General features: G+C 43.9%; 1 protein-coding gene across 14 annotated transcripts in view; it reads right to left on the bottom strand.

Annotated features, from left to right (window-relative positions):
- LOC117769856 (collagen alpha-1(XXIII) chain) overlaps window positions 1-26,889 on the bottom strand; it is a 122,707-nt gene that overhangs the window by 81,231 nt on the left and 14,587 nt on the right. The window contains exon 1 of one of the 14 annotated variants that reach the window (XM_034599035.1): window positions 17,966-18,274. The exons of 12 other annotated variants lie outside the window; for them this stretch is intronic. In XM_034599035.1, the coding sequence (XP_034454926.1) occupies window positions 17,966-18,176 (211 nt within the window). In that variant the 5' untranslated portion in view covers window positions 18,177-18,274. Of the gene's footprint in view, window positions 1-17,965; window positions 18,275-26,889 lie in introns of those variants that run through there. One more of the 14 variants, XM_034599038.1, reaches the window with a different exon arrangement.

Here is a 26,889-nt window from a genome sequence, read left to right as displayed (position 1 = left end):
GTTTAATCGAGAGCATGAAAAGTCGATTCTAAAACATGTCCCTCACAAGATGCCTTATGCAAGTCTGAAGGGACGAAGGTTTTGATATGATTTGTTTAATGTGTCTTCATACGCTTAATTTTAAATTATATCAAAGAAAGGCGAATAAAACACTATCTGGAAATGTTTGGTATTCCTACTTAATAAATTATACGATTTCATTATCAGTTATTGACTGATTGTTTGCTCTAGTTAGGACACATTCAGTTAAATTCCAGCTGATAACCTGTGAGTCAGTTCAGTGTTTCGATTTTTGTTTCCACCCCCCATCATCATCTTCTGCTGTCTGCTTTCCAAACCATGCTGTTCTCATTACAGCTACTTTACAGAGAGGCTCTCGAGTGTTTGGACACACACACACACACACACACACACACACACAGACAGAGAGAGAACCCTCTCCATCCATCAGAGCTGTAACTGAAGATGCCTGTTCGTCCGCAGCCGCCCCTGCTTTTTGTCATGCACCTCAGTCGAGCATTAAGTGGTTTTAAACTTGTGTTTGAATGTGATTTTGAAATGATCGTTTCGGTGTCGCTGGATGAATCATTTAGTTGGACACGGAGGTCATTTTTCAGGGGGTAAGGGATGACTGAGAAGAAATGAAAAGCTGTGTACAGGAGCCGCGTGGTTGTCCTGTGGCGACTGCGGGCCAGAGAGATCCACCTCCTGTCACTCAAAGTGATGATTAAATCTCATAAAGTAAATGAAAACTTTCTGCTGGGCTTCTTCACATTTACGCCTGACACTTTAGACTTTCTGTACATTTACAGTGATGCAACTTAGATGAATTGACTCGTGCACTATTTGTTATTCTTTTTCTCCATTGCCCCATAAATACGCTGACCTCATCATAATTGAGCTGCACAGACTTTATGAGGCGAACTGATGAAGGGATTGATTCCTCCCCCTCCCTCCAGGACGAGCACTCTCACACTCTCACTCTCACACACACACACACACACACACACACAGTGTCTATTGAACAATAGGGTTTGGCCTAAACTCCACAGAGATTCTTATCACCTCTCTTCCTTCTCCCCAGAGGGCTAAAACAACACAGATCAACATGTGGCTCATTTATACTCAGGCTCTATGCAGCGGGGGGTCTAATGCTGAACAGATCACAGAGATACCACGCCATTAGCCCGTTGATGGCATCTCCAGAGCGGCCAATCAGAGCCTGGGAAAAAGTCTGCCAATGCGAGTCCGTGTCATGTAGCGTCTGCAGTCTATTAAAATGCAAACTTTGCCAATAAATCGCTATCGCCCGTTCTCCTGTCCTGTACAAATTGGTGGACGTGCACAGTCTGACTCGGCGTTAGTGGGATAATTAGACAGCGAGCGGGATGTGCTGGAGGTAAATGAGAAAGAGGGATTGAAAGAAGGCGTCTCTGCACAGAACACATCGAAGTAATTACACAGCCTGTTGGTGATGGAGAGGGATGAAACTGGTGCTGAGTGAGCGGCTGGTTATGGATGCCTTTAGGACCCACTCTGCTGCTACAGTGGTCTGCACATGTGAACTGCAGATGAGAAACAGAAGCTTTCATTTCTGAATTGTCCATAAGTCATCGTTTCCCATCTCCTCTTTCTCATACATCCGCCATAGCCCTCTCATCACTTTCCCCGTCTCCCCGAGAAGGCTGGACGCATCACTGCGGCTTTCCCACATGCTCCTAGCTGAGAGTCAGCTGTCGCTCTTATCGCAGAGTGATGGGCCGGGTCACACATCTGGCAACCCCTGGCAGGGGTGTCCCCTGCCCGCCCCCCTCCTCTCCCTCCACCACAACCCCCACATGCTTTATAGAGCTGACTGGATCAAGATCTTTCATTGGCTTTTTTACGCCTCCTGAAAAAACAAAACCAATAAAGAACCAAAACACTGAGGGGAGGTCTGTCTTTCATCTCGGAGCCGAGCAGAGGTTACACATGCTCGTGCTCAAGGGCTTTTCAGCACTATACTGTAATAAAGCAATTTAACAGTTATCAATTAATCTGTGATAAATAAATTGATCTGCCCCATAATCTCTGATCATCTGTTGCAAGCTAATGGTTTTTTCCTTTAATAAATGACTCACCAGCGGGGTTATGTCATTACAGTTTCCACTTTTCCCACATGCCTTTCTTTTCCTCTCTTCCCAGCACAGTTTGTGGGTCACCCAGTTACTGGGGCTGAATGGTAGAGCTGTTTGGAGAGCAGTCCGCCCGCCTGGCGTGACAATGTTAAGTCCTAAAACTAACGGGGCCCATTGAGCGAGCGGAAGGTGACTAATCTCCCTATAGATACACCCTGCAGTCCCGAGCAGCAGAGTGGAAGCCCCGAGCATCACATACTGCAACACAAACCCGCTGCAGGCCCGTCTGTACGAGCTGGTTTGTAATACATGGTCATGGTAATGGTTTTAGATGCTGATTTATTGATCTTACTTCAGCGACTGATCGAACACAGCTGTGTGACTGACATATATTCTAACTCTATTCATCATTTTTCTTATTGTGTGCCACACCACATTACAGTTAGTATGTTACCATGTTGCAAAGACAACAAGGTTCACAAAGTGGCATGTTGCAATGGTCAAAATGTGGCATCTCACACGGCATATGATTTCTTCAGTCCATTCTCCAGAGAGAGGCAGATCATGCAAGTATGAAATAAATCAATGTGGTTTCGATTATGGTCTTTTAGAATCTGTGTGTTTGTGCATGTGTGAGTATATGTTCTTGTGCGTGTGTGCATGTGTTTGTGCGTCCACCACTGGGACGATAGCAGCATTCCTGCATACAGTACAACTGGATGACGAGTAAAAGTGAACATGCTCTTGATGAAGTTTACATCAGAAAATCAGAACAATGCCAAAGAGAGAAAATATGAAAACAACCAAACAATAGCAGCTGACAAGCTGAGATCGGATGACACGGAGGGAAATTTGCATTTCATTTGACCCTGGATTCATCTGCTGAAGCAAAAATCCTTGTTGGCACGAGGGAGCAGCTGAACTGCTGCTTTCCTTCGTGTGGACTAATACTTGAATTAGAAGGGATTGGTGTGCACTCTTGTGGCAGGAAACCAAGGCACTGCATCATCTTTAGATGCATCAGAAACGAAATTCAAAAGAGTAATTATCACAGACGCAGCATATGCAAGAGCAAACTAGTTTAAAGTTGTGGGAGAGTCTTTCTTAAGTCCATTAAAGTGAAAGAGCATTTTTGCATCCTGCAGCTAAACACAAGATGCAAAACAAAGCTTGCAATTACATAACACTCAGAAATGTTGCACCTTATACAGAAAAAGTTAAAAAGTAAAGTTCACAGAGCTGCAAAGCATCTGCCTCCTGAAACAAGACAGATGTGCAGAACTGTATTAAAGAGTATACATGATATATATGACGAGATTTGAGAACGTGACATATGAAAGGTATAAGGGCAGATATCTAATCATAACATACGTGTTAGACGTGCTGGGTTTCAGGGAAGGTGATTGGCTTTGACTGCGGCTGACCCTCACATGAAAGACAGTCGGATGGAGGAAAAGCAGAGGAACAGCAGAGGAACCGTTTTGCAGTAACCTCTGCTTCACCTTCCATCTTTCAATTTATAGTTATCTTTTCTAACATTTAAGAGCTTTGTGGAAAGGGGGGGGGGGTCTGCTTTGAAGCCTGGTGAGACTGTTAGCCCATCACTGAGGTATTCACAGAGGCACACCATGATGTTCATGGTAAACGGTCTGTATTTATATAGCGCTTCTCCAATCGACCACTCAAAGCACTTTATAGTACAAGCCGCGCATTCACGTGCACGATCATACACTGTACATATACAGTACATGGTTTCTGTCGGCTGGAGATCGAACCGCTGACCCTCTGGTAAGTGGATTAATTTCTCTACGGAGAGACACAGCCGTTCACTCTCTGGACGTCTGAATGCAACCATGTTAACAAAGTTATTGCCGTAACTAATGGCAACAAATCATGGAGGTCACTTCTGCCTTTTGGTCTTTTTCAGACGCAAATTACTAAATCAGGAAATGTGCATACAAGCAAATGAACAGTCACTGCATCTTTTGACTGATTTCTCTGAATTTTGCCATAATTCTCTTTCTGACACCAAGCGGTCCACCCTCTGGTCCCTGGATGCTGCTTTCTGCCAGACTGGTTTCTTTTTATTCAGGTGATGAATTGGTGCGTGGCATGTTGCCAACTTTTCTACTGCTTCAGGCAGTGTACAAACAGTAGTCTGGTCAAAATCCACCTCGTTTTTCTTTCCAAGAACACACTGGAAAGGGAAGGCAGTCACAAATCACCTTCGGTGGCCTGCAGGGGAAAATTCTTTCACTTTTGAATGCTAAAGCAAATAAATGTAAATGGCAAAGCTGTGCTCCAAATTTCCAGTAGCAGTTGTAGACCAATTTGAAAATTTGCACATTTACTGAAATGGTCATTTTCATTGGAACTCCTAAAAAGTTTGAACCCTGGCAAATACTCAAAACTTGGACACTTACCTCCCACTCCCTTCCAAACAGTCATCTAAACTCTCCTCAACCGTGTGAGTCATCCATGACTCCAGACGCCTGGCATGAGATCAAGCACAGGCAGGAGAGAGACTCCCTATAAAAGACCGATAAAGCCTTTCTGTCTTTATTCTTTCATTTATAACGACATATTGAAGGTTCGATATCCTTCATTCGGCTCAAAGTGACCTTACGCTGTACGAGCTGGGAGAGGAGATAAGAGCCCGTCTGGTGGTTTAGAGACTTAGAGGTAGGAGAAGTGACGGCTGGAGAACAAGAGCTGGTTTAGCTTCACAGTCGGCTCTTCCTGCCTAATAATAACAGACCTCGCTCTATTGTCTGTGTGTGGTGGACAATCAAATGTGTGTGTGTATTTGTGTGTGGGCAAAAAAAAAAAAAGGCATGCGGGGTGCAGTGACCGAGACAAATCAGCCGTGTCACAGTGCTGTGGCTCTCTGCTGCCGCGCTGCCTTCGTGCCCTCGGGCTCCGTCAGGTTCCCAGGGGCCCAATCAAAACCCAGCGTCACCCGCCGACCTTCTGACCCCAGCTGTAAGCGCTCTGATTAAGACCTCATCAACACACTGCGGCCCTCGCAGCTGCACGCTTGTGCACACAAGCCCAGCTTTGTCCACCTTTAGCAGACATGTGCAACAGTACAAATACCATACTGACCCCGAATCATTGGATGGTAGGAACTTAGCAGCCTGCAAGCTCCATGACGAGCTTCTTAATCCCCCCCTCTCCAACCCCTGAGCCTGATGCAAGTGTGTGTGTGTGTGTGTGTGTGTGTGTGTGTGTGTGTGTGTGTGTGTGTGTGTGAGGGCAGGGAAGTGAGGTGTGAGAAGCAGGAAATGAGCATCCAGATAAGAATAAGCCTGGATTCATATCTATTGAGCAAGACAGCGTGAGTTAAATCTTAGTGTGTGTGTGTGCGTGTAGGAGTGATGATGTCAGATCAACTGGACGTGAATGGGTTGGCAGGGGGCAGGAAGACTGTAAGACCCTGGTTTCCAAACAAATAGATGCTCCTTAAAAGTACAGCTTAACCCCCTGAGAGCCTTCAAACACCCGTCAGACCCCCGGGCTCACCCTCCTTTTGTAGTACTGTAATGAAGTCATCACAGTAAGGCACTGGAGACGTTAACAACCTCCACAGGCCATCACAGCTTTTTGGACTGGCTGAGACTGGGATGCAGGCAGCTGTGTGACTTAACTCCAGATTGAAAAGAAATTAAGGAATTACATTAGTGTTTGTTGAGGAAGTCCTGTGTAGAGGCTCTGGTTCTGAAAAAGAAAACATGACTGACTCAAAGAGGTTATCTTCAATTATCATGGATAACAACAGACACCAGAGCAGGAAGGGGGGAGGGACGGGGCTGCGGGATCGCGGTGAGGGTCAGCGCGACGCTCCAACTAAAACAGAAAAGTCACTCCTCTGAGCGTCATGCTGCCAGTTCCTCAGCCCAAATAATTCATAAATTTACATGCCATTTCAGCTTGAGACACTGAGTCTCTCTAGAAAGATTTACACTCTCACATGTTGTGCAAGCACACATGCACGGAGCCAAACACACACACACTCACTTTAATGATAGGGTCACAGAACCAAAGTGAATGAAAACAATGGAATGTTTGGCTTTTATCCCAGACGAATGCTGGGGTTCACAGTGGGAGCTGGTGCTACAGTTTTATTAACAGACATCCTGACTGGACCTCATCAGTTCGGCCACCGAGCAGATCGCTGTCAGCTGTAAGGCACGGACACGTTACAGCCACAGATCTGCTCGGACCGTTTCACAGGGCGTGTGCTCTGCTCTGCAGGATTATCACATGGAGACAGATCTCATTTCATGGTTATATCTGCTTACGCTTTTACAGTGATGCATCGGCCATGGTTCATAAACTCTGTAAATTTCACAAATTAACTCCCAGCGAGGGATTCACTTACAGTAAAACAGAGAAAGATATAAAAATGACAGCAAAGGAGAGAACAGATGGAGAAAGAATAACAAAGACCCAGTAACGGGGGAAAAGCGAAAAGTCCGATTAAAAAAACTAATTAAAAAAGTGCTGAAGCATAAAATGAGAGAATCCAAAACCGAAGTAAGATACATTGTAAAGTAAAGAAAAAATAAATGCAAAGTACAAACGACACAAAAACTACGTGAGGTATAAATGACGTTCGTGAGGAGACAGTGAGGGTAGAGATTTTTGCCTCTGCCTGCTTTTTAACCAGCATGACATTACATTACCCCACTAAGTGTATCTCATCTCCTCTCAGGTAACCTGAACACAAATGCATTCTCAACAGTCGCACAGAAATATGGAGCCAACCTCCCCTGTAGTATGATATTTACCGTATCTGTCAGTCCGTCTGCTGGTTTGGAAAAATAAAACCTCGGAGTGCAACAACAGAGAGTGATGCTTTTCTAAAACAGGAACCATGTGCTGTTTGTGCTGTTAGGAGCCATTTGACATGAGCTGACCTTTATGGAAGTGGCTGTGCAGAGAGGTTTGAGATTACATGTGGAGTATTCACAAGTGCTAACTATGACCAGGCTGTGAGCGTCCATATCAGCAACAGAAATAGTCATCCGTCTGCCTTTTTTGATCCAGGCAATAAATGCGATCGATTACCGAGGGAGGTGATCACCTGGAGTTAAGCCGGACAGGATGGGAAGATTTGAGATCACGTGACTTTGTTTACATCGCTGTCGGCTCCTATAACCACAAACTCTCTTGACATCTTCATCTGTGTCTTCTACGTGTGTGTCACCGCTTTTCCACCCGGAGATATTTGTTTGCTTTATGTTGGATTTTTCCGTTTGGCATCTGTCGAGTGTTAGAATATCATCAACCCCCCTCACCCCCGCTTGCTGTGAATCCAGTGGGGGATCTCCTGCTGTGCGCTCACATCGGATTCTCCGGACTTTATACAAGGGGGACAGGCAGAGAAAGCCTGCAGATAATCCGAAAGCTCTTAATCTGACATTTGCCTGAATACAAGAAGACTTCCTTCTTATAGCTGCATTACCACATGATAGTATTGCTCCAATTAAATGAGTATTACAAGTATTTATCTGTCGATGCAACTTCATATTCATACTGCAATAAATATTTATAATCATTGCAACAATAGTTTCAGGGTAGGGTGGTAAATCAATGATAAACATGTGATTCTTTGTGGTGTGCTTTAAACAATTATCCACATTAAACTGTGCATTGTTTGTTGTTCATGACCCATAGTGGATTCATTTAAATTCTATAAACTGCACATCTCTTAAGAGGTTTAATGGATCAGCCCACACAGAGAGGCAACATGTCTTCCCGCTCCTCACCTGTACTTTATTTCCACAAACTGTGGCAGGTATGTACCCACGCACCGACAGTAATAACAGCTGACTCATGGAGTGTGAGAGATGGAGTGTTTGCATACGCGTGAGCACTATTACCCGTGTGTGTGTTTGTTAGGTAAGACTGTGTAAAACAAATCTGCCACTAAAAACAGAGCAGGCCCAAACATTTAGAATATCCAATGTGTTTGAATTAGGATGAACAGGGTCAGTACACAGTTTAAAGACTCATTCCAGTCTCAGCATCATTCCCACCATGGCAGTGTAAGCTACGAAGACCGCAGAGGAAGTGTAAGTTATGCCAGAAGTCTCGGCCGATCAAGTCCCTCCTGATCCTTCATTGTGTGGTCGGGTAGAGGGTCACACTGTGATGAAGGTGGGCACCTTTCAGGCTTTGTGATCAATTATGCGAGAGGGTGCTATCAGGGTGGAGCCTGGCATGATGGGATTAATTGATAACCCCAGTAACCTTTGACCTACCAGTATCTAGTACATACATGCCCACTGGGGTGGGGGGAGCCACCCAACTGGGAGAATTTAAATTGAGAGAAAAATGTAAATTTCAGTTGAAGGAAAAATAAACATTTAAATTGAGTGAAAATGTAAATTTAAAGTTAAAGAATGATGTAAATTGTTCCCATTGGGGTGTGGGGAGCAAACAAAGTTGGGGAATTCAACTGGAGGGAGAATGTCAATTTAAGATGAGTGAAAATGTAAACTTAAGTTGAGGACAATGTAAAATGTTTAAAATGAAAAAAAAAAGTAAATTTAAGTTGAAAGAAAATGAAAAATTCAAGTTAAATGATACCTCACTGCATGTACAAAGTAAGGGACACATTTTAAATCAATTCCTTTAACAATTCCTAGGAAAAGTTGAATTTATCTTAATTCAATGAAACTTACATGATTTAGCCCTTATCTTTGTGAGATCTTGTGAGGTAGTACAAAAAATATATGTTTTATGTAATAAGTGAGAAATATGTTTTAAGGATCAGTACTAAGTTGTGTGCTCATCTGGCCAGCACTTGTTATGATTTATCTCTGACTCACGTTTCAAACTGGTCCGATGTTGGGGACTGATTAAGGATAAATGCATATTAAAGAAACCTGCACATACCTAAACTCTAAACTGTTGAAAACCATAAGTTTCTCAGGAGCTCAGATGATCTCAACACATTCAGGCTCCTGTGTTTCAAAGGCTGGTTGAAGAAAGCCAGAGTCAATCTCTGACCTCAAAACCGAGTTAACGCTCAATGTGTTTCCACTTCAGCAGTGCCACTGGATGACAGGGCAGCACTTTCTTTTTTCAAAAATTTAAATTGGCCGTAGACATATTGAGAAAAATAAATCACCAATATAAACAGGGAAATTCTGGCATCTGGACTTTTACCGAATCAGAGAAAATATAAAACACTGAAAGGAAGAATGCTAAAAATGTAACTGAGACACAAGTTTCTAATAACAGCATAAACTGATTGAAGTGACACACACAGGCCCCCCCCCCCCCCCCAGCTCATTACAGACGACCTCACTCTGAAACAGAAAGCAGTGTGTTCCCAACAAACCCTATCGCACACAGACATCTCCACAGCCCCCAAAACACATCTCCTCTGACACAATAACCGCAGCTACGCATTATCACATGCAAGCAAAGACCGTCTTTGAAAATCAGCCAGTCCTCAGAAGGTGAGCCTGTGCTAATGCATGGATGGCTGGAATGTGGCTGGTGCTGCGGTGGGTGGTGGTGTGGGCTCAATCAGGGCTAACAAATGGTCTGCATGAACGCTTCTACAGGGGAAGGTGATAACAGCTCATAAAAGGTCAGGAGGCTACTGGCTAACTGACTCAAAGTGCTGAATGGCTTATACATCTTTTTAAAAAGTGTTGGGTATTTTGGAAAGTATTTGTTTTCTTGCAGAGTATTAGATAAAAAAGATTGATAGCCCTCCGTCTGTATAATTCCTAACAAAGAGGCTGGAAATGGGGGAAACAGCACCTCCAGCAAAGTCACTAATAATAATTTATATCTCACATATATTTAAACCGAACAAAAACTGAAGTGTTAAAATATCCAGATGTGGTTTAATGGCTATAGGAAATTATGTGCAGGATTTTAGGTTGGAAGTCACTGCACGCAGCCAAGATATAGTCCATAACCTCCAGTATAATCACAGACTGTCCGTTTTGCTTTTGTAGAGATTAAATCAGATTAAACAAACAAGATATTAAGTATTAATTACTGAGATCTAAAGAGGTGCTGCTGGGCTTTGTTGTTTTTTTAGCTTTGGACAAAAGCATGCCGTTTCCCTCTGTTACAAGTCTGTTTCATAGACAGTATATAAAGATGGATGATGCGTCTCCACTTCCTCTGACTATCCAGAAAAATAAATAAAGGCAAAATATCCCGGATACAAACGCTGCCATTTTGTGCATATGGAGCCAGATTCTGCATAGTAGCGATCAGAAGAAAGAGCCGCAGCATCGAGGTCCTGCTGATAAACACACTTTGATTATGCACCCGCTCATACCCCTATGTAGAGTGACGCAGTACCTTTCACTCTGGGCTGATATGTGAAACTGAATTGTGGTGCCGTTGCTTCACTTGCGGTAGGAGTTGTGAAAAGTTCATATTAACAAGCATTTCATTGCGGCATTGAACGAGTAAAATGGAGAAAATCGGACAAAAAAACGTGAAGAGCAACACTGAAAAGGCTGGGAGGGGGGGGGGGGGTGCTCCGTGAGAAAGTCCGGGGCCAATTTTCAAGTTCCAGTCCGTCCCTGGTCTCAGCTGTCAATCATGATGTTTCAAAACTGGACACTCGAACAAACATCATTGTGATAAGAACTCTTTATATTTTATATTCTGTATGACAAGCTTAGCTAACCACCTGTTGGCTTTAGGTTCAGATTGTGGCTTCGATTGGATTTTCCCAAAAAGTCCAGTTCCTCTTAGTTTCAAATCTCCAACATCATCGTCTCAAACCGTCTTTTGTAGTTAATTTCCTGCTTCTATGAAAACTTGGTTGGACGCTTGATAGCGTCTCAATAAATCAGCACATTTGGGTTGCATCATGACTCTCATGCTATTCCAAATGCAGGGGAACTGTCCTGAGGCCGACATCTGTGATAAAAAAAAACAAAAAAATCAAAGGATTGGTGCGGAGATAGCTGAACCACGGAGGACAAGGACTTTACCCTCAAGTAGAAACAAGCTGACTGACTTCTCCTTCTCCCTGCAAATAATTACCCACTTCACTCCTCCCTTTTGCCATCTTTATGCAAATAGACCTTATCTCAGTCCGTTTCCTCCCAAACAGGAAATGCTCGTCTGCAGAGAGATTTGATTTTTATTACGCAGAGGAGGAAGGCTGGACGGGAGGTAATTAGTCAAACATGCCGAAAGAGAAAGAGACACACACACACACACACAAGTTCGATGATGGGACTAACGGACTGTGAAAGTATTTATGTACCCTTGTTTTTTGCCGCTTCCTGAGTTTAACTCGTCTCAGATTGTATCTCCTCGAAAATAACACTTTTATAATAGCCTTTAAAAATCTCATTACTTGGCCTAAGAGAGTTAATGTGAGCTAACAGGACGCTGTTACGGAGGGCACCCACTGAGAGAGCGCAGGCAGCCGCGGGCCTGCAGGACCTCAGCCAGGGGTCATGCACAGCTGAGGTACGGCCCTGTGATCTGCTGCAAACACACACAGGCTTATTTCCTCACTTTCTCCTGTCGCGCTCTTTCACTCTCTCTACTCACACACACACGGATTCAAATTATACACACACACATCCTAATTAGTCACACCTGCCACCCCAAACTGAGACGACATTAAACGCAGCTCGGAGCATAACCGAGAAGCGTATATGACACAAATTATAATACGAGCTAACGACCCTTTAGTTTGAATTTCATGGTATATAAACAGCTTGGCCAAATATGTGCACCTATCTGTAACACAATGTGGATTTTCTGCCTCGAGCTCCGTGGAAGATTAATGGGCAGCGTGTCAACAGACATTCAGAAAACAAACCTCTTAATTGCCCTGGTCGTACGGCTCTCCTCTTTGATTATTATGCTTTGAGAGGGGTGTTTGAGCTCAGGGTGCTTCATTAGTGCTTCAGAATATTTTTGCAGTGGTAGTTCCCATGCCTCGATCGGCCTGCACCACAACAGCAGCTCAACTCTCTTATTACCCCTCATCGCCATCTGTGTTGTGGTACCTCGAGGAGCTCGACCCAGTCTCTCTTCATCTTGCCCACACATGACCTCTGACATGCCCTCTGACCCCCTCAGTGCCTCTCCATGGTTGATCCCCATGGACCCTGACTACTTAGGCTCCATGCTCCGTCACTTATCACCCTCCGGGAAGCCCGGTCTGTCCCGGCCAGGCCAGGCCCGGCCCGGCCTCTCTCCTGGGAAAAGGAAGATGGAGTGAAGGGCTGGAAAAGGAGCGGTAGATATCGAAACTTCTGCTCTGTGTGAGATTCCTCCGTCAGCGCTGGGGGGTTGTCGTCTTGCTGTCTGCCAGGGGCAAGGCCAGAGAGTGGGAGTTGAGTATCTTCAGAGGAAAATACTAAAAAAAAAACATTAAGCTTTTGTTTTTTTAAAGCTTTTAGATTGTGAAAACGCTGCGGTAGAGTGACCCGACTCAAGTTGAGACAGGAGTGGTCACTTAAAATAAGAAATGACTAAAATGGCTTCCCCCTCAACAGCTGTCAACCAGAGCACAACTAGGCCTTCAGTGTAAACTACCAACACATGAGCTTCTCCTCAATAAAGTGCTTATGTAAGAGAGATTAAAAGCATCTACATTTCACTGTGTCAGTGCAGAACAACCTGGGTGTGGCCCATTCTTGCTCTCACGCTCAATTGAAGAGTTTCTCATAAGAGGGACATCTGGTCCAATGAGGGGGAACGTCTCATTCTGTCAAGTGGGGTTGAGTGATCTCTGTAGATTACTTCAGCGCTGGTTGCATGGAGGAGAGTGTTGCAACTTTGCGCTTCAATTTCTCACTTGAATTATTCAGAGCATTATGTCTCGTTGTTTCAGGCGGCGCTGCCTGCTGGCTGAAGAGGGATGTTTCCATTCAGGGACCAGGCCAGAAGGTCATGAGTTTTACCAGCTCAACATCACAGACCAATGATACCTCTGCACAAGGCAGACACATGGATGAAGACAGGGAAGGAATAGTCTTGTAAAAAGACCACATGAAGATTTATTGGGCTTTAACACCTACCTTGTTTGGTCTGAACCTTCAGACTTTACAGTTTAGTCCGAGTGAACAGCTGGGAAAGGTGCCTCCAACGACGATCCGGAACATAATTCAATCCGACTATAAAAGCTGGTTTTGGTTCAGATCAAACTGAACCACGGTTCGGTTTGTTTGCAGATAGTTTGACTTTCGGACCTACTGCAGGAAGTGGAGAATGACTTGTAGTCTTTTCCTCAAATACGGCAAATGCTCTGCTGCAACGTTAAAGTTATTTGTGTTGATCTGCACTGAACTGGCTGTGAAAACAAAATTCCCCAAGGGGACAGTAAAGTCTAAAGACTAAAAAAATCTTAAAGTCAAAATAAGTTAAAACAACAAAGACATTCATTCCGTTACGATCATACCATAAAGATATTACAGTGGCAACAAAATTAGCAAAGTGAACCAGTTTATAAATTTTCTCCATTCAAATGGGAAAGAAATTCTATTCACTTTATATTAAAACCGTTCAACATGCTAAAGCCATTACATTTACATTACATTTAGCTGACGCTTTTATCCAAAGCGACTTACAATAAGTGCATTCAACCATGAGGGTACAAACCCAGAACAAGTACAATTTCTTCAAAAAAGCAAAACTACAAAGTGCTATAAGTAAGTGCCATTTTAAGTGCTACTAAATTGTTAGTTTTAAAAATGTTATTCAAGGTATAGTCGGAAGAGGTGTGTTTTTAGTTTGCGGCGGAAGATGTGTAAACTTTCTGATGTCCGGATGTCAATGGGGAGCTCATTCCAAGCCAATTACAAGGCTGTCTACAAACCAATCAATGTGAAGTAAAGGTAGATGCAGCCCAGGTAGGTGATGAAGACAGGACGTACGTATGTAGCACAAATGTCTAAGTCGGCTCCATAAATTACAATGTAAGAAAAACTCTAACTGGATCAAATCCTGGGATCCTTTAAGCCTTAAAGGATCCCAGGTACACCTTAAAGTTTAAGGTGTAAAAAAAAAAAAAACACACTTTGAGGATTTACTTGATCATAAAAGGAACATAATCCAGAATAATTCTCATTAATCAGAAATTACACCAACAGCTCTTCATTTATATTCCACTTATCTAATACGAGAGGTCCCTAGCCCCTTACCCTAACAATCTCAACTACATGCCTAGCCCTTACCCGAACCTAATTGTGACCCTAAAACCAAGTCTTAACCCTCAAACAACCCTTTGGATTTGTGAGGACAAACCAAAATGTCCTCACAATGATGTTTTGAAACAAAATTGGCCCTCATGACTAGAAACACACACACACACACGCACCTTGCCCTCAGGCCAGATGTGAGGTCAAGTCATTGAGAAGATGATGAGAAGTGGCAGCCATCTGTCTTCACACCAGAATATTGCTGTTTCCTTCCATCAAGAAGTGCAAGTTTTGTATGTGGACACATTCCTCTCCCCCCAGCATCAAACTCCAGGTAGTGCAACTTGAATGGTCACAGCGAGGGATCAAGGGGGCTTAAACCTCCCGGGACACCTGTCAATAATGGGACATCTACCGCGCTGACACAGATAGAGAGAGACAAGAGGGCAGCGTGCACGCCAGGTGAAGATGGAGGAGGGTGGGTGGAAGGTGGGGAAGGGTCAGGGTGAGGGTAGAAAAATGGGGACGCGCGCAAAGGAGGCACCGAGGGGAGTAAAAGCAGGGGTGAGGGTTGAGGGCGCGGACGTCCAGGGAGCAGAGGGCATGTAAGGGAGGTGTGGTGGAGGGGCGGCACAGGAAAGGAAACGGCAGCGCACTTCAGACGGCGTGAAGGAGGCAAGGGGGCAGAGGGCAGCGTACTCCTGCCAACACTTCAAACACATTCCAGTACATATAGAGACATTACAGTCTGAGAACATGGACACTCCTGCAAACACGACTAAAAACAATCCTGAAGAGGGTAAAACACAACCTCAGAGAGGATAAGAGCGCTGGATGAACGAGTCGGAAACAATCAAGTGGAGGGTATTAGTAGAATGGATACACATGAAGCAATAATAATCCATTTCATACTTTACACAAGATACACTGATGCAAGAGTCTACTGCCCAAAGCGTGGGAAGCTCCTCCGAGCCAAATGAGATGTCGTACACACTCAGTGTCCATAAATCATCTATTAAAAGCACTCAAGGACACGTTTTCCTTCTCGGCCACTAAGAGATCCATTTGAAGTTGCATCTGGTGGAGGAGTGTTTACACACAAACATCTGCTTATCCAAGAGAAAGGAAAGTACACAGATCTAACTTGTGCCACCCAGTTCACAGCACTTATGTTCATTAATACTGACAAATGTAAACTGTGTGTCCTATAGGAAGCGACGCTCAGAGGGTTGAGTCGGCATTACATTAATGGGTTTTAAATCCTCACAAATTATAAACATATGGCCACGAAAGACAAACACACACACACACACACATGTAAAGACACCATGTTAAACACACACACACAAACAGAGACAGAACAACAAATACAGAGAGTGAAAGGGTTCATGATTGTCTCTTTGCATGGGGTGCACAGATTTGTATTATTCTTAAAGGAATCTGGAGTGTGTGTGTGTGTGTGTGCACGCATACATACACATGTTCTTATACTTTGTGTGTCCATAGATAAATATGTTTTTTTCAGGCTCTGCTGGAGCTGGCAGAGCTGGAACTAATGACACTTCTAATCACAGTGATAAGCATCAGAGAGTGACTGCATGCCAAACACACTCTGCACACACTTTGCTGCAACATGCCAGGACACATGATGTTAATGATTTGGGATTTCCTTAGAAAGAAGGGTCTGCAAGGTTCTGCACTGCAACAAGCAGTCCCCTGAAGTCAAAGGTCGGTGAAAGATATAATGTGGAACAAATCTTCAGCGAAACGTCTTAAAACACTGAGATCTCTGTTACATATTTTGTTGACTTGTGCACTTGAATTATCCAAAAGGTTTCCAACAATGTTCAGACCCAGAGAAAATTGATTCAAGGTAACGGGAACTTTCATTTCGGTCGGTTTTTAGTTGAGTCATATCTGCTTTACCTGTGTTTTCGCCCCCGTCTCTGCTATAACTTCTGGGGCAAATTACGTATAACGAAATAAAAACACACTGCTAGACTGTCGGCAGTTTTTTCCTTGTATTGGTCACGATTATTCATTGCTATTACATAACGTAAATTTAAAACATGACCTCTCCGTGAACATGATTTCCGCAGGAGTCGGGTCAGGTAGATTTCAGCAACGGTCGTAAAGACAACAACTCCCATGATCCCACGCTGCTTCACAACGTCATCAAACTAGGTCTTTTGTTATTGTTTTGTTAAGAACCCTGTATTGGTCGAAGTATTGTACATTTATTAAATGCAAAACAAATGAAGGATGAGCCTGGTATTATCCCAATTATCAGCCAATTCCACAGAAAGAAAAATGTGTAACCCCATCACTCCTTACTTTCTGACTTCCCTGCCTTTCGGTTTTCAGAGTTTCATTTATACAAAAGGCCTCTGAAAACAGTTGCATTTATGTAGATTAATACTCATTTGATGTGGCAACAGAACAGAGATCTGACGTGATCTTCTGATCTAATTTACTCGACACAAAAACGTCTCGTCCACTCCTGATTCTCTTTATCTGACGGACCACAATTGTTCACTGCAGAAAGTTGAGCGTTTACGGGATTTTCACAACGAGACAATCCTGTCAGAGGCGCTAGGCGATACAGTGAGGAGGATTCCTGAGGCTTCTGAGTGGAATTTGGAAAAAGGGGGTAGTGTTGACACAGGACTTTATAAAGTTTGAGCGGACAAACCACACTGGGCTGGTAATTCGATGGTTTTTCCGTCGGCTGTGCGTCTAAACAATGACAGCGGAGACACAGTCCTGTCAGCATGGCAGTTATTTGCAGATTTGGGTCTTCTGCATGATAACCATCAATTTAAGTGACAAAATTAAACTGTCTTCATGCTTTTCTCGAGTCACATTTTGTTAATCAGTGTCCTTCTCTGTAATTACTTTCACATTATTGTTCCATTTTGACAAGTCATCGAAACTGAACACTCGACCAAAGCCAGCCTGGGACTCTGAATCTGCCCAAAGCAGGCAGCCGCGAGGACGTGTGTGTGTGTGTGTGTGTGTGTGTGTGTGTGTGTGTGTGTGTGTGTGGATTGCAGAGTGAAGCATGGCAATGCAAACCTCCCCGGGGGAAGCTCAGCATTTAAGAGCCACATTACAGGGAGGCAATGCCCGGCCACACACAGATGGAGCCCACATTCCACCAAACCAGAAGTATTATTCCCATAATGTGCAAGTTTTAGATTTATTTGTTGTGCAATTAGCAGCAATGCGGAGCGCCAACAACAATGACAGTGACATTAGACTGCCTGAGAGGTTATCCAGCTCAGAAATCTGCCCTCCTAATCCTCCACAGGCCCTCGCGGTGTAACATAACCGGCTTGGCACTTTTTCAGATGAGAAGTTAGACAAGAATAGCATTGGTATAAGTGTGAGTGTGAGTGTGTGTGTGTGTGTGTGTGTGTGTGTACGCATACATATGCATGGTCACATTCAAATATGCTTTTGTGCAGGAGGACCATGATAGTGAGCCTAAAATATGACAACCCTCTTCCGGTGGGCTTCGCCTCAGGGGTCTTTGGCTTAGCCTCAGTCTTTTGTCTGGCCGGCTGCCTGACTGTCTGACTGTTTATCCGCTTGTCTGAAAACGCCAGGTCCCATATGCTAAGGTGACTGTGTCCTTCCCATCTGAACCCCTCTGGCATCTGATGCGTGCTCATGTGGACAGAAGGATTTGCATACCTGTCGCTATACGATAGAAAAGAAGATGGTGGGCAATAACAGCCGGTGCCGGTGGGTCGATGCCACGATGCCAACCAGTACTGGCCTGGTCGGTGTTATGTCTTTTAGGGAGGGGACGACGGGAATGCAAGTAACTTGGGAGCACAGTCAACCCGACACCACCATCATCAGACCAGCGGGACGACAACGGGCCAAAGCATTCCACACTCATCCCAAAATGGCCTTCACTCCTGTGGTGCAAGACACTCCTGAGCTTTAGTGTTCCCAAAAGTGATCTATGCGTCACAGCAAATATTTATCCTAACCCTAACCCTGCGCCCCCCCAAAGTTCTCAGAAGAAAAATCGTTTTTCTTTCGGTTGTCCGTTTAGCAAATTGGGGGCGTCCACTTAGCAGGAGCAGCCGATTGATCAGGAAGCCTTAACCCCCGACAGTTCTGATAAGAGCATGACAGATGCTAAACACAAGGCCTGGATTCTCCATGCGAGGGGCAGATAGACTTATCATGGAGACAAACGATCACAGGACAGCTCCCTCACAATTCACAGAGAAGAGGAAAACATTGTTCCTGTCTACTTCCACTAACTGGCTGCTTTGAAGGGTCTTTTATTGCTAACTATTAAACTGCGAGGTTGGTAAAACACAACAAAAGAGACCAAAACGTCAGAGAAATTATTATTTGTCTTAATTATCCCCAAAACATCTGTTCTGCGTTTGTCACCACAACAGATTCTGGGTCCAAAGCTCATCTTGATTTCCTTTTGTTAATTAGACGACACACAGACAAAAACAGCCAAATATAGAGTGAGAATTTTAATGAAAACTGGAAATAGTTCTGCGTTAAACCCCAAGCATAAGAGGTTGCATGCCTTTTAAATGAAAGAAGCTCCATTTAATGAGAGTCTATTTGCAACAGCAGGCACGGAAAATGTATTAGGCCATTTAGGAAGGAGCATCGCTACAGGGTCACTGTGTTTATACAGGAGACCTTATACACTGTTCATGGCCACTCGCTCACTCCCTTACTTTTCATACTTATCTCTCACTCGCACATGCACACACACATAGACCCTCATGCACGACAGACCCAGGTCATTGTGAAAGGGCATCCAGCATTCCCAACATTCCCAGTGGTGCCTGGCATCCTTGCCTCTGTCAGTGAAGATTTGCCAGATCTTCTGCACACACACACAGACACCAACACCCACACGCCCACACATAAAATTACCCACAACCTCAAATGAACAGCCACGAACCAAACTGCAAACATGAGCCGAAGCCTCACTCAAAGCCTTAACGCACCAGTCAAACATCACCCAATTTGACCTCTTCTCTCTTCCCCTCACTCCCTCTCATTCATTATAATTAGCTGGCGGCTGCACAGGATCCCTGTATACTTCCAGTAGTGTCACTGTATTCATGTAGCACTTCGCTGTAAATCCTGTAATCACCTCAAACTCAACAGGATGGACGAACTTCCTGACCTGTTTTGCCTCCGTGCAAAAAGAAAAATGGAGAAGGTGGAGTGGGGAGTTTCAAACAGATTCGGTCTCAGCAGGTCCTGAGAAGTACCAGCGTGAAGTGTCAAAGGTCGGGGGTGCACAATCTCAGTCAACTCTCTCTGTCGATGTCTGTGCTTTTACTGGGGCTGCTACTAAGTAACAATTTCTCCATTAATCAATTATTTATTTGGTCTATAAAGTGTCAGAAAATAAAGAAAAATGCCCATTACAATTTCTTAAAGCCCAATATGTTGCTGCCAAATAGTGTGTTACGTTCTGGACTCACATAAAAAAGATCTTATTGATTAAATGACTAATTTCCCTACTTTTTATTTATGACTGAAGACACTTTTTCCTTAAACAAATCATTTTGGTAGGTTTCTTTGCTAATTAATAATTCATCAGCCCACAACTAAATAACCAGTTCTCTGCTGAATTTGGCTCAGGAGCTGTTCAAACAGTTCAGTATAAAAGCAGCACTTTCAGACTGACAGGAAAGTGATTCCCCTCTGCTCAACTATAAAGTCTGTTTATCTTCTGCTGGTCTGGCAGGAGAAACTCTCATTAACATAACTCAAATATACCATATTCTGGATATAGACCTGAGCAAACACTGGATATATTAGATTTGTCGAGTGATCTGTTGGGCTTCCTGGGGAAAAAGAAATATTCCTTGACAAGCAATCAGGGGGATACTTTCAAAATTGACCAAGAGGTCTTTAAAAAGCACTTTGCCTACAAGTGGGTATTAATATAGAATCCTTGTGTCAGTGTGACACAAGCACACACACACACACACACACACACACACGTTTGTACCTCTATCTCAGTGAAGACACTCAGCAACATAATGTCTAGCACCTTACCATAACCTTAACCTACCAGAACCATCCAAACTCAATGCCTAACCCTAACGTAAACCTAATTGTAACCCTAAAACCAAGTCTTAACCCTCAAAAAGCCCAAAGTCAAAATGTCCTCACTTTGTAGGGCTTTACGTGGTCCTCACAAGGAATAAGTACAGGAACACACACACACACACACACACACAGCAGGAAGCAGGACTGGTAAAGTGTTGATGTGTTATCTGCCCCAGTAGTGGGCAACTCCTTCCCGTCTCTGCTGTCTTCATCCGTCCCCCACGAGCACTGCAGAGGAGGCATCCATCCTCCACACCTGTCAGGGGTCACGACCCCCTGATCCTGCTCACGATTGGCCCCCCGTCACTCTCTGTACCAGGTGCTTTCATTTCACACCTCCACCAGTCTATCACCCTGTCCATCTGCTGCTCCATCTATCCACGCATCTATTACCAGCTATCTGTCTCTCAGGTTGAAGTGATGATCCCCCTGCTCATCTCCGGTCTCTGGACTTGATCATCAGGGCACTAACTTCACACCCACACACAAATATCCCTAAAGCTCCTGCTGCTGCCCGCTCTCCGACAATAACTGAAAAATGAGACGCTGAGAGGTTAATGAAAGCCTAAATTTAACACTGCTGCTCTGATCCTGCACAGACAAGTGGCTTCATTGAAAACTATCAGAGGAATTTGGAGATGGCTACTTAGCGCGCTAATAGGCTATCGTGCGTGTCTGCGGTGACACGCGAGGGATGAAACAGCCCACGTTCTGGGGATTTGCGGACATAAATACTCCGGGGTGCAGCGGAACGAGAGATGTGGAGGAACTGAGTGGGAAAAGAAATGCTTCCTGAGCTGTAAGGGTCAGCCTGGGTCAGCTGACGGGCAAGTGAGTGGAAAAGCACGGGTCCCGCTCTGTAAATAGCAGGACTGGATTAAATTATCTACAAATCATTGGTGGGGTTTGGTTTGAATTCACTTAGGGTATTTACTGTGTGGTTTTTCAACAAATACGGTTTTATTTTATCCTTTGCCACAAATATTAAACGACACAGGACAAATATTCTCTAAAGGGATTATCACTTTCTGGTATTTCCATTGGCAGGATGTGATCAAAAGAATAAGGACCAATAATAATAACCATCGTCAAAATTACCTCCGAGTACCAGGGTCTGTAGAGAGTGTGATAATTTGAGGTGATTATATGTTGGAAGACAAGAGTGAGAGGTTGAGAAAGTCAGAAGAAGAAAGAAGGAGAAAAGATGAAAAGGGGAAGAAAAGATGGGCTCAGTTCAGCTGATGGTTAACAAACGCATTGAAGATCGTGTTCTACAGTGGTCTGGGATTTTTACTGTCCCCTTTAATGGCCTTCCACAATGGCCCTGACATCTGTATTCCTACTTAAGAGAGAAGAAGAGAAGAGAAGAGAAGAGAAAGAGAAGTAGAAGGGCACGAGATGAGAAGAGTTTTCTGAGTTATAAATCAAACCTTTATTTCTAATAATCCTGTTAACAGAAGTTTTGTTGTTATCAAGAACACGAATAAATGCAAAAAACAAGAAATAATATAATATTATGAATAAATAATAATTATGTTCAAAATGTTATGAGTAGAGAAAAGATGGATTGGAAATGAAAAACAACAAAGTAAAGACACAGATGAACAATAAGTGTAAAGAGGTCTAATTCACATAATGAACAGTCTGCTTGCTGCTCTGCAGGTGTGTCTAACAACATGCTGCCTCCCTCATTATGACTCTGTGCTGTTACAGTCGTCTGCAGTGGAAACATCTTGACTGAATCACAGCCTGAAAAGACCAGCGCACCCGTCAAACGACAAGTGAGAGCCTGTGGATTGAAAGTGACAGTGGTGGTTTTGGCTGAGCCCTGCTCTGCCTAACCCAGTCAAACAAAGGATTTAAGAAGTCGGGCTGAAGCAGAGTTCTGGCTCTCGAGTTGGGACGAAAGTTTGAGATCAATTTAAGCATCAATATAGCGAAACAAAAACCTGTCAGAGGCATGAGTTTCTGATTGGATGTGGTTAAAGCTGTTTGAGAAAATGTAAAGGGGGCGCAGCAGACGGAGCATATGGAGAGCTTGATGTCCGGCTTTATGTGTTAAAGCAGATTTTAAAAAGTTAAAAGTGTGGGTGTAGGGAATCAATATTTCTGTATTGGTCTTACAGTTGATGGCTGATCTTGATAGTTGTATTGTTTTAACCTCTGGTTTTACTTTTAGTCCCTACTGTTCAGATGTGATGCACTGTTTGGTGTCGAAGCCTCTCAACCTGACTTTAACCTGGTTCTACTATTAACTAACTAATTCTTGTGTCACATATGTTGATAGTTGTTTGTGTCTCATCAGATTTTAACATTTGATTTTACTTAAATTATTCTAGAAAGGTGCCGCCAAGTAAAAATCATTATTATTATTAGAGAGCAGAGTCTACTGCCATGCTAACTGCTCTACACAGACTGATGATTGGAGTGTGAGCATGCTAACAATTGATTAAATATCAGAATATTATTGTTTTAAAGGGATTTCAATTCATCCTGAAAAGGAAAAACAGATCTGTACCAAATTTATGAAAGTCTCTTCAAGATCTGTTGAGATGTTCCCCTTAAGGATTCATCCACTGGGGACAATGAATGTCTGTAGATAATTTCATGGTAATCACCCACTACTAGGAAATAAAATTAAGAAATTACCAATGATGGTCCCATCACAAACCCAAATGTTTTGGCTTTTCTTTGCCTTTACTCTCAGACTATATGTCAAAAGAAGTAAACATATTTATGTACAGTAATTTTATCAGACGGAACATTTAAACCTGTTCCTGCTAAAGGAGGAGTCCCTCTTGTTCTTTACGACAGCCAGATGCAGGTTCTATTGGTCAGAGTTCCTGATGCTTTCCGGAGCTGGCTGCAGTGTGTGAGCTCACTTCCACGACCCTGCACACATGGGCTGCACTTGCAGAACACATCTAATCAGAGACAGGAGCGCGAGAGCACCTTAAGTGTGCGCACATGTCTATTTATGCCGGTGTGCGAGAGAAACGTCAATGAAAAACAGCACTGAAAAATTTAGTTTTTTGAAATTCACTTAAAGAAGAGCCGTGTTTAGCCCGTCTGCCCCCCCTCAGTGTTACCACAATACCACACCACATAGCACAAATGTGGTACCGCAGCACACAAGACTAAAGAGCCTGCTACCACACGTACAATCACAACCAGCAGGAGAGAGGGCCGTGGTGCAGCTCTCCTATGCCGGCAGCAGACGTTTTCTGCTTCGTATAGAGTATCCAAACTATAGGATGAAAAGAAAGAGGGATAACTGGTGGCTGGAACGAGGCGAGAGAGGACAGACAACAATAGGCTCATTCTGTGGCCCTCAGGGGGAAAAGAGGAGAGAAGACAATCAGTTTCCTCTTTTTCCTGCTCCTTTCTACACCTCCTGTACATGGGACGCTCTGTGGTGTGGGTTAGGGGCAGGGGGTCTACAGTCACTTGGGGACTTGTCTTCCTTATGGGAACAAAGAGCAAGTTCCCATAATGTAAATCATTTCATTTTAAGAAACGACTGAAAGTCTGAAAGTCATTGTAATGTCTTCTGAAGTCATGGAGAAGTGTGTGTGTGTGTGTGTGTGTGTGTGTGTGTGTGTGTGTGTCCCAAAGTCTTCATGGGTTTGTTGGGCTGCATCCAAATTCTGTACACATATGACCATGGCTGTGCATGTATGTATGTGCATGTATTGTATTGCACTGCGTGTGTGTCAGCACGTGAGCTTTGCCTTTGTGTACATATTCATGTACCTGTTTATACTGGCCCCTGTGGTGAATGACATTTGTTTGCTCTTTATAACCAGGTTACTCGTCCTCCTCAGGGCCTTTATGTTTCAAGCTTTTTGGGTCCAAGAACAGTTGGACTAACTCGATTAGGCTCCAACTTCAACGACAACCGAAGTCGAGTCCAGTATCAATGCCTGAAGTCAGATATTGGTCCGAGGGGCCAAGGCAGCGTGTGTGTGTGTGTGTATAGAGGCTAAGTGACTGATGATTGACAGTTGGGAGACCTGTAAACAAAACACAAGAGTGACAGACTGACAAGGAGACAGATGGACAACTTCAGGACCACTGCAGCCAGGTCATCTGATCCTTTTTTTGTGAAGGGCCATTTGACCCCCTTAAGAGGACGGATCAGGCCGATCACAGACCCCTCATCACCCCATCAGATCTCCTGCTGCTGCCTCTTGATACATCCTGCCCCTTATGTTTGCACTGGTGGAGGAAGTATTCAAATCTTTTACTTAAGTAAAACTACAAATGAATAGACAAAAAGTATCACAGTAAGTATTTGCTTTTAAATATACATAAAGAATTAAAAGTACTTGCTGATTGAAGCCTAATGAAACAGTCGACCATTAACTGTGCCCACTTTAATATCCTGTTTAATACAAGAATAGTAAAGACGCTGCCTTACAAAATGCAGCAGATGATGCTACTGAAAAAATTTCACTCAATCAAGTTCAAGTGATTTTTTTACCAGTGATGCTGCTGCAGCTAATTCACTAATTTACTCCCTGAATCCAAACCAATAATATACAAATATATGAGTTATACATAAATATTCTAAACCAAATTGTATTATTTCTCTTCCCACTCCAAAAGAGAGGTTGTCCCCTCTAAGTGCAGGTGACTGAAAAAACTATTGTTTAAAGTGTTGTTTGAGCTGCTAGTTGTATTTATTTATGATTATATTGATCTTCTTATGTCTTGCTCTAGGTTTCTTTTTCTGCTTATGGAGCGAGAAGAGGAGATGCGGGTCCAGGGGAGAAGGTGTGGGTGTAGTTGCTCTGTCATCCTGTTTTGGACACACTGAACAGGACTTGTTTGGGGTTTAAAGTTTCGTCCAGGAGACATTATGTGGCTCCACTCTTGCTAAAAAGGTCAGGAGGTCGTAGGGTTACTGGCTGAGGATTATTAGTGGACACCAGAGGCTGGACAAACAACAGCAGAGACGCTGATCTCCAGAAAACATCTAAAACTGAGCTGAGTGAACTTGAGTCATTACTAACAGCCCAAACCCTTCTGTGATCTTTTTCAACGGTCTGTCAGCGGAGCGGACTATTTACAGATATGGGTCTGGTTAAAGTAACAGGAGGGACCAACACGGGGCAAAAATAGACACGAGCTTGCAACAACAGCTGTCTTTGTGTCGCCGTCCACACTGAGCTAAATATACTCGACAATCGTTCCAAGACATCAAAAACTGATGTTTCATATTTCTCCCCCAATTCCTCACTCTCCTCCCCCCATCTTCATCATGAGCCTTATTCTTATTATCTCCGACAGGGAGGTGTTTTAATTTGTCTGTTAGGGGGATCCAGGATTTCTTTTTCTTTTTTTTTTTACATTTGGTTTTTTTCAACATTTTCAACAAGGAATAATTCATGGATCAGGCATGTTTAAGGGACTGATATTTATAGGTGTGTACAATTTGGTTCAGACCCAAATAGAATATTATTAAATTTCAATGTGGTTTTCATGTGGGGCCTGTTGGGCCTTGGCAGAGGAATGTGCTCCCTTAGTGCCATTCTACTTTTAATGCGGATTATTACTCTACGGAAAAAGAAATCTTGTTAACTCTCACTCCTTAGGTCCCAAAAAAAAACAAGCACAGCTGCTTTGCACTGTTTTTGCTTTGTCTTGATCGTGTTAAACACACAGACCCACACACATGTAAATTCACATGAAAAGTATTCACGCCCCAGCGGAGAGACCCAGCTTTGAAATGTTAGGTCTACTGTCATGTCTGGGACACGGCCCTGGGGAAAACATGAAAGACGATCGCTCAGTTTAGAAGGGCTAGTATTAATGAATGTGGTCAAAGAGCAAGCGAGAAACAGAGGAAAGACATAGCATTACATGGTAAAGCCTGACCCCACTTTACTGAGGTCCTGCTGAGACAGGGGGGGAGGAGGGAGAGGGGTAACGGGGGAGATGTAGAGGAGGCAGTAAAGTCAAGAGCAGGAGGGAAGACGCCACACAGGAGGAGAAAAACGATCTGAGGAAACCACAAACATGAGGAGGTTGTTTGAAAAATAGAGACTAATGGATGGAGCGATGGACTCGGAGGAGCTGGGGAGTGAAAAGATGAGCTGAAGCAGGAAGGAGATATTGGGAGGTGAAACGAGGGGGACGGAGAGGACACCGAGGCAGAGGGGATCGAGGGGTTTGGAGGAATGCGAGCGAGGCAGGGAAAGGGGTCAGCTCAGGAAGGCTTCCAGCTGTGCTCCCTCCACTCTGATCTTATCTGGCCTGTTTGCTTGGGGTACACACACACACACACACACACACACACACACACACACACACACACACACACACACACACACACACACACACAGAGAGAGAGCCCCTCCTTCCTCCCTGCGGTCTCCAGCAGTCGTCCCCTCTGTCCACTGTACCTCCAGTAGCCCAGAGTGTCTTGTGTTTCACCTGCTTTGCCTATAAACGCACGGCACGCACCGCACAGTATACATGAACTCGCAAGGACACACAGG

Source organism: Hippoglossus hippoglossus, chromosome 10 (assembly GCF_009819705.1).
Source record: "Hippoglossus hippoglossus isolate fHipHip1 chromosome 10, fHipHip1.pri, whole genome shotgun sequence".
Taxonomy (NCBI): domain Eukaryota; kingdom Metazoa; phylum Chordata; class Actinopteri; order Pleuronectiformes; family Pleuronectidae; genus Hippoglossus; species Hippoglossus hippoglossus.
Note: the sequence above shows the minus strand (reverse complement) of the source record. Positions and strands in the feature narration are given on the sequence as shown.